The sequence below is a fragment of the Solea solea genome, chromosome 13 (assembly GCF_958295425.1).
Source record: "Solea solea chromosome 13, fSolSol10.1, whole genome shotgun sequence".
In the NCBI taxonomy this organism is placed as follows: domain Eukaryota; kingdom Metazoa; phylum Chordata; class Actinopteri; order Pleuronectiformes; family Soleidae; genus Solea; species Solea solea.
Window position 1 is genome coordinate 26,203,998 of NC_081146.1, and position 8,732 is coordinate 26,212,729.

Genomic DNA, 8,732 nt, shown 5'->3' on the forward strand with positions numbered 1-8,732 from the left:
AACACTGCATCAAGTAAACGTTTTTGAGTTTGTTGTCATGACGCATCTTTATTGTTTTCACACAAGTGATATTTACAGTTCAAATGATTGAAGTTCACTGATGACACCAAGGCAGATTCCTGTCACACAGTCTGTAGTTGAGCAGTCGTCGCTACCATAGCGACCGCCACTCTCACTATTGTTTCTTCTTGACCACATGAGCACAGTCGTATTTGCCTCGCACCACTTTGAGCTTGACGCCGGGCAGGTCCTGCGTCCTGCCGCCCTCCACCAGCACCACGTTGTGCTCCTGCAGGTTGTGTCCTTCTCCCGGGATGAAAGCCACCGCCTCCTTACCGTTCGACAGGCGCACACGCGCGCACTTCCTGTTAGCAGAATTGGGCTTCTTGGGCTTCCGGATCATGGTCTTCAGGATCACGGCCTTGAGCTGCGGGCGGCCAAACGTCGCGCCGAGGGTCTTGGGAGGTACTTTGGGTTTGCCCTGCCTGTGCATCTGGTTGAGGGTGGCCATCGTCCTGGAGAGGAGGGGGCGTGGCCACACAGAGGCATGATGGGATGCTGAGGAAAGAAAAAAAAACAAAAAAAATATATAATCACTGCATCGTAGTCGCACAACCTGACAAATTTACCATTTGAATTAAAACTGGCATACGGAGTTTGATGGAGTGTATTAAAGGAGAATTGTGTAAACATATCTTTATAAATGAAGGCGTGTATGTGAATATTCTGTCCTACTTTAGTAAGTAAGTAAGTAGTGAATAATAAATAACACACATTATTACACGTGCACACGCGTGTACATGTTATGACGGGCGTGTAAAACATCAGTTGTATCTAGTTCTTAGGATTTGGTTTCATTTGTATATTTACTCCATTCTATCCCTCTTATTATCTATTGAATAGAAAGAAATTAGCATTGCTTCTCTCACAATGTTAAACATGTCCTCAAGGTGTTAAACTTTTAAAATTCTTTCACACTTTACATCTGTTACCTAAACTTTATGTGTGTTAGGTTTAGATAACACAAATTTAAAAAGAGAATAAGAGTAAGAGACCAATGAAAAAGTGTAGTGCTTTAATCCCTTGTTGAGAACTTGTTTCACATTATGAGAAAATAAATGCCATTCAGACCAATGCTGTGTTAGTTGTTGAAAACAAAGGAAGTAAACCTAGGTATTTTACCACTTTTTTCTGTGAATAAAAGGAAAATTAAAGAAAATAACAACAGCAACAAAATAAACTAGCAAAAAATGAGAGTAACTTGTTGAGGATGCAGTCTACTGTAACACTGTGAGATAAGAGTCTTTTAACCCCTGTCGAGGACATGTTTAACATAATGAGAGACTCCCCCACCACAAAGGCACACACACCCACAACACGCACGTATACATCACGTCATAACATGCACACATGCGTGCACGTAAAATAATGTGTCTTTCATTTAATACTCAAATGATATCTTTTTTTTATATATAAAAAAGGGTGAATTCTAAGCAGTTAATTATGATTAATTATTTTGACAGTGGATTCATTAGTTGATTATTTCCTAAATCATTTATTGTTTGGGTCATAAAATATCAGAAAAAGGTTGAAAAATGTTTCCAAAACCTCAAAATAGTTTTGTTCCCACAAACCGAAAAATGATTCTTTGTTGGAGCAAAGAAAGCAGAAAATATTCACATTTAAGAAGCTGAAAAATTACAAAAACTGGTATTCACAATAACTGGTGTGATCGATTATCAAAACAGTTAAAGATTAAATTAGTGATAATTTAATAATCGATTCATCGCTGCGGTTAATCATTGAACCATAATAAACAAAATGAAACCAATAAGTGAGACCATAAAATACTCATAAGTCTGGCTAACTAGTCAAACCTGGCTCTAACAGCAACATTAATCACCAAATAAACACATTTGTGAGGTTCTGTTGACACAGGAACACATTGAACTCAGAGTGACATCATTCACAGTTCACAATTATGATAAAACTGCACCGAACCAGGATTTGTGTCGTGTTTTTATTTCCGTCTGTGGTGCAGGGGCAGAAACTCACCTTGAAAGAGTGACGTCAGCAGTGGCTTCAGGTTCCACAGCGACGACGACATCCCTGAAACACAGACACAGAGTTAGTGACGGTGAAACGCACACATTTTACTCATTCTATCATGATATTGCAATAACTAGAATTAAAATAACAAGATATGCTTGTTTTTATATTGAATGGTGTGCATTTTGCAACAACTAAACACCACATTTTATTATTATTATTAACAACAACAATAATAAATATTGTTAACGAACATATCTACTATTGTAATCTGTCCATATTCTATAACCTCAGCATACGCTTTCATGCACTTTTGTAAACCTTGTTCTAAAAAATGATTCATGGGTTCAAAGGTGCAACAACATAAACACACAGTACATCATGATAAAGAAAAGCAAAATATTAACGTAGTTAAGCTGTAAAAAATCTAATAAGATCCATGCCAATAAAAAAAGTGAAGTCCAGAGAGAAGTGACTTTAAATGTTCAGTAGTGGTGGTAGATCTATTTTGAAGGGATAAATTGATCTATAACTTCGAATCTCTCAATCTCTAAGGCCTCAAGGAGCCAACAAATGTACTTTTTATTAATTACGGAACATAAGTGTCTTTTGATTATCTCAGTGATCCCATGAGTGACTCAAACAATAATAAGATGCTGTGGTTAAGTTTTAGACACTGTTAAGAGACAGTCACTGTTTGAAACAGTATTGTGGTTTTAATTTCTATGATTTAACCAGGAGACTAGCCGCTACTAAAAACCTGAAAACCATACTATTGTAAATGTCGTAAGAGAGAATCATAGGTGCCTTTGTGAAGAGTGACCCCTGATGATAAACTCGTCAGGGGTCAAGTGTTTGCTGAATGGTTTCATTCAGCTTCCTAAAGAGCTGTGAATCTAAAATGTCAGGTTTTTTTAATGGAGTCTGGTGTTCCGTTTGGAGCAGTGATGAAAACATAACCGGACGTGGCTGCATTTCACGCGTAGCGTTTAAACGTACACACAAAAAAACAACAACAACAACGTGAGGCAACGTGCTAATGCTAACTGACAGTGTTTCCAGTCTATCGGCTAACGCGATGCTAGCAGCTAAGACACTCCACAGAGGTTATGAGTGATTTTTATCCACACACCTGCTCAGAGTCGCGAACAAACTGTGCCGAAGTTCCGGTGAAAAAAATCCCCGCGAAGATAAACTTTAAAAACACAAAAATCTGAATATCTTTATTGCATTTTTTAATCAGGAAAAAATAACCAAATACTAAATGTCTCAACGCGAGGGTTGAGGGGTGAGGAACTCACCCGGAAGTACTCATCGAAAATAATACTTCCGGTACTGTTTCCGCAAAAAAATAAGAGTTGTGTACGTTTTAAATCAGTGAAAGTAAAAACAAAAACATCAAAGCAACTCTTAAAACATTGAACTAACACAAAATACGCAAATAGTTGACTTTTAAAACAAATAAATTCTGTTTGAAACACATTACAACACATTTTCTGTAAAATCGTAACACAAAAAGTCAGTTGTCCCATAGATTTTATACATATATATATTATAAACACATTTATAATATTCTTTTTTAATTTCTTAATTCTCTTTTTGAAAAATATTTACATTTAAAGTCATTCACTAACAGTTGACCACATTGTTAATCCATAATTATACTACCGAAACAAAGACAAGAACATTTTTTTAATTATTTAAATTTACATTTTAAATTAAATTATTTTATTGACGGTACATTTTATTGTTATTTGTGAAATGATTGACTGACTTTCATCAGTGAGATAAAATAAATTATTTATCTGATAACATGAATTATCAATGTTCACTTAGAGTAATAAACTTTAATCACGGTCATTGATCGTAACAGATCACGTATGTGTGTGTGATGAGTCATTTAATGAGCGCGAAAACAACAGACTTTAATCCTTTTAAGAAATCTAGACGTGTGTGTGTGTGTGTGTGTGTGAGTGTGTGTTTGTGTGTGTGTGTGTGTGTGAGTGTCTGAGGTTTGTCGAGTAAAAACTGTTCCAAAAAGTCAAGAGATTCAGAGACAAAGTCATGTGACCAGATGTCATCACATCTGAGTATTATCAGATAAACATGAGCTGATGATGAACATGGTACTTTTTTAATGACAGTACACGGACTTCATTGTACGTGTTATTTTCTTTGACAGTACATTTTTAAGATTACCTCTCCTAGTATTTTCTCTGACAGTTCCTGTACCTCCTGGTACTTTTGTTGACAGTCTGACTATTAGTGAAAGTACCTGTACCTCAGGGTACTTTTTAGTGACAGTACCTGTACCTATTTGTTTTACCTGCTTTTGATGACAGTAGTTGTACCTCCTGTGCCTGATGGTACTTTTGAAGAATACGTGTACCTCCGCTTTCATTTGATGGCAGTACTTGTACCACCTGGTACATTTGATGGCAGTACTTGTACCACCTGGTACATTTGATGGCAGTACTTGTACCTCCTGGTTTATTGGATGGCAGTACTTGTACCACCTGGTACATTTGATGGCAGTACTTGTACCTCCTGGTACATTTGATGGCAGTACTTGTACCACCTGGTACATTTGATGGCAGTACTTGTACCTCCTGGTACATTTGATGGCAGTACTTGTACCACCTGGTACATTTGATGGCAGTACTTGTACCTCCTGGTGCATTTGATGGCAGGACTTGTACCTCCTGGTACATTTGACGGCAGTACTTGTACCACCTGGTACATTTGATGGCAGTACTTGAACCACCTGGTGCATTTGATGACAGTACTTGTACCTCCTGGTACATTTGATGGCAGTACTTGTACCTCCTGGTTTATTGGATGGCAGTAATTGTACCACCTGGTGCATTTGATGGCAGTACTTGTACCTCCTGGTACATTTGATGGCAGTACTTGTACCTCCTGGTACTAATGATGTGGATGCTGTCCTCATCATAACTCTTGTTACTGTAAATCAGGTTTATCGCTCGTCCTCCGGTCACAGATCAAACCGTGATGAAACTTCATCTGTTCAGCCGAAGGTCTCGTCCTTCACCGAGGGTCAGCTGATCTCTATCACAGAGCCGTGGTTACACATTAACCTGCCCACAGGTGTGTGTGTGTGTGTGTGTGTGTGTTTGGTTCAGGTGTGTTATTTAGTGAGCGTGTGAGTCTGAGCTGCTTCAGTCTGGATGAGGATGAAGACACTGGAGCTGCTCCTGGTCGTCGCAGCGGCGCTTTGCGTCGCAGCAAAGCCGCTGAACGAGACGACGCCCAGAAACAAGCTGCTGCTGATTTCCTTTGACGGCTTCAGGTGGGACTACGACCAGGACGTGGACACACCGAACCTGGACCAGGTGTCAGTGGACGGGGTCAAGGCCAAGTACATCACCCCGCCAATGCTGACCATGACATCACCGTCCCACTTCACCACCATCACCGGTAACAATTTACTTCTTTTATTCTGTTCTTCTTGACAATTTCAATTATTTCTAATAACATTTGAAAAACTTTTGTCTCAGGGTTGATTTAAACGTCTCAGTCAGGATCTTGAATTTATCTCCATGTAAAGTGTTCAATTAAAAACAAAGTCTTACCTGTAGCAATAATACTACTAATAATATTAATGGAAGAGAAGGTACAAATACCACTGTGTATAAAAACTGTAAAAGTCTGAGTACGATGAGAGAAATGACAACATTTCAATATTTTTATATGAAATAAACAGATTCATATTAACTTGGGTTGATTATTTGAACTAAAACATTAAAAACAAGCGGATGAAGTAGAAACATAAACTGTTTTCATTCAATATGAAAATAAACAAGTGTCGATTTAATATGAATCTAGTAAACGTTCAACACTGTAATAATTATCAATGACGCTGTCTTATCGTTTTTTCTGTCCACCTGAGATTAGATAAAATCCACAAAGTCCAAAGTCTATCAGCTGCACACAGGAAGTGTTGTGTTCATATTTTGAATTATGAGAGGAAATGTCTATAAATGTAAAAGTATGAAACACAGCTGTGGCCTCCGCTAAGATCTATGATAGTCTTTATGTGTATGTGTTGAAGTGTGATTGGTTCAATAGATGGTGGCGAGCCGTGGTTTGGACGTAGCGCTTCCTTGTTGGTGCACCAGGGGGCGACTCTGCTATTAGAATGGAAGTCGATGGGAAAATGAGCTTCTACTTCTCACTCGATTTATAACGTCAGTAAACATTTCCCTGAGGAGCTAATGGTCTCAGCCACTGTGTTGCCTGTAAGGTCCAATTCCTGGTCTAGGATCTATCTGTGTGGTTTTTGCATGTTCTCCCCGTGTCTGCATTGGTTTCCTCCCACCAAGAGCTGGGCTACCCCTGTGAAAGATACCCAATCCCCATTGCGGGGATTGACCTCAGCCACAGCCAGTGTGCGCCTAGTGTCTGTCCTAAACCCGAAAAAGTGGAAGGGTTGCATCATGAAGGACATCTGACAAGAAAAACTTCTGCCAAATCAAATGAAATATACCGTGACGACCCCTAAAGAGGGAGAAACACGCGAGTGGACACCAGTGTGACCGACCGCTCGTATCATCCAACATGAGCCTGGTTTCAGACGGAACTTCCATTTGGAGAACATCAACGATTTTTTCTCTGAATTGAAACTTTACTTCCTGTGTGTCAGGCAGGTGGGTGGAGGATCACGAGGTCGTCCACAATATGATGTACGACGCCAAGACGAACCTGAAGCTGCCTCACAAAGTCACTCTGTCCAAGTCGAAGTGGTGGGACAACGGTGTCCTGCCGTTGTGGATCACCGCACAGAACCAGGTGAGTCGTCAACTATGAGCCATGAGAAATGTCAAGTCAAAACATAACACATAACCAAAACTTTGCATTTTAGGGTCTGAAAACGGCTTCCTTCTACTTCCCAGGAGGTGGCGCCAACTACAGTGGCCAGGCGGTGAACCGAGCACTGGTGGAGCTGCACGGTCTCCCGGATGACAACGAGACGGAGTGGCAAGAAAACATTGATAAAGTGATGAGCTGGTTCTCAGAAGAAGACTTCGACCTGGTGACGCTGTACTACGGCGAGCCGGACAACGTGGGCCATGTCAAAGGCCCGGAAACCCCAGACAGGAAGAAGATCATCGAGCAGATCGACCGCACCATTGGTTACCTGAGGAAGACCATGGGTCAGCACAACCTGACTGACAGCCTCAACGTCATCATCACCTCCGACCACGGCATGACCACCATCAAGAAGAAACCCCTGGTGGACGAGATCGTCCTCCAGAAATACCTGAACTTACTCAAGCTCGCCAGCTTTGAGATCCTGGACTACGGCGGGTTTGGTATCCTGACACCACGGCCAGGGAAGGAGCAGGAGGTTTACGACGCTCTGTCCAGAGCGCCGAATCTGACGGTCTACAAGAAAAACGAGATCCCGGAGGACTTCCATCTCAAGAAAAGCAAACGCTTGCCTCCCATCGTGGTCGTCGCAGATTTGGGATTTAACCTGAACTCAGTGAGTTTCACCTTTAAACTTTCACTCAGTGTGTTTACATTCATGTTAAAGTCAAAGACAATAATTCAGTTTTCTTAACATCGTGTAAACATGTTAGTCCGATTATATCGAGCTAGTCTAGTCGGACTAACATACCTGGATAATGTGATTCATAGTCCAATTACTCCTGCATGTATACACTTAGTTGGACTGAGTCGGACTTGGAGTTCTCGGATGCACCAAAATATCCTCCCCGCTCTTTGACCCTGAAATAGAAGGAGACGATGTATAAACTGCAGTACCGTTGTTGGACACCATACAACGGCGGCATCTTCAAATCACGTTTATGAGTCAGGGCTCGAACATCGCAGCTTGAGGTCAAGGCTGTTCTGGCCTAGCATTGACATTAGCAACCCATGCTACAAAGTCGGCCATGACACTGTTTCCTTTTTGTTTCCCGCCAGAGATTCATCGTCTATGTGAACAGAGGGGACCACGGTTTCCACAACAGAGAGATGGACATGAAGACCATCTTCAGAGCGTTCGGACCCGACTTCAAGAAGAACTTCCTGTCGGAGCCATTCGACAGTGTCCACATTTACGCACTGATGTGTGAGCTACTGCAGATCCAACCGGCGCCGCACAACGGCTCGCTAGCAGTGACAGAGAAGATGCTGCTGCGCAGTGGTGAGGAGGGGAACTGCATGTGTCACATTATTTCATATGTATCAGAGACGTCCCATCAAAAGTACTTCATATACCACGGTTCTCCTCATGTAATCAGATTACCTTATATATCAGTAATGAGTGTATTGTATATACTACAGTCCTTTTCATATAATCAGATTACTATAATTACATATTCCAATGTACTAAATCAGATTACTTCATATACCAAAGTACTAATCCAGTACTTCTTATATAAGAGTACAGTCTCTGCCACTGTACTCATCGTATAATCAGATTACTTCATATAGCAAAGTAATCAGATTACTCGATGAGTGTGTTGTTAATGTCAGTGTGTCTGTTGGTTTCAGGAGGGTCAAAGGTCACAGCTTCCATTTCTGCTGCCCTGCTGCTGCTGCTCTTCACCATCATCTGACTGATCCAGGACTGGGGTTCAGACTGATCCAGGACCGGGGTTCAGACTGATCCAGGACCGGGGTTCAGACTGATCCAGGACCGGGGTTCAGACTGA

At 41.0% G+C, this 8,732-nt stretch overlaps 2 protein-coding genes across 2 annotated transcripts; one reads left to right on the plus strand and one right to left on the minus strand.

Moving 5' to 3' along the window:
* Positions 1–20: 20 nt before the first annotated feature.
* mrps12 (mitochondrial ribosomal protein S12) lies at positions 21–3,368 on the minus strand. Its single transcript, XM_058648343.1, has 3 exons — positions 3,182–3,368; positions 2,056–2,109; positions 21–558 (listed from the first exon to the last, which is right to left on the minus strand). Exons 2-3 carry the CDS (start codon positions 2,105–2,107, stop codon positions 176–178), a joined length of 435 nt encoding a protein of 144 aa, XP_058504326.1. The 5' UTR covers positions 2,108–2,109; positions 3,182–3,368; the 3' UTR covers positions 21–175.
* Positions 3,369–5,217: 1,849 nt separating this feature from the next.
* Positions 5,218–8,701, plus strand: zgc:153896 (uncharacterized protein LOC569930 homolog). The gene is made up of 5 exons (XM_058648335.1): positions 5,218–5,487; positions 6,713–6,858; positions 6,932–7,555; positions 7,999–8,221; positions 8,572–8,701. The coding sequence occupies exons 1-5, from the start codon at positions 5,238–5,240 to the stop codon at positions 8,634–8,636; spliced, it is 1,308 nt and encodes a 435-aa protein (XP_058504318.1). The 5' UTR covers positions 5,218–5,237; the 3' UTR covers positions 8,637–8,701.
* Positions 8,702–8,732: the final 31 nt, after the last annotated feature.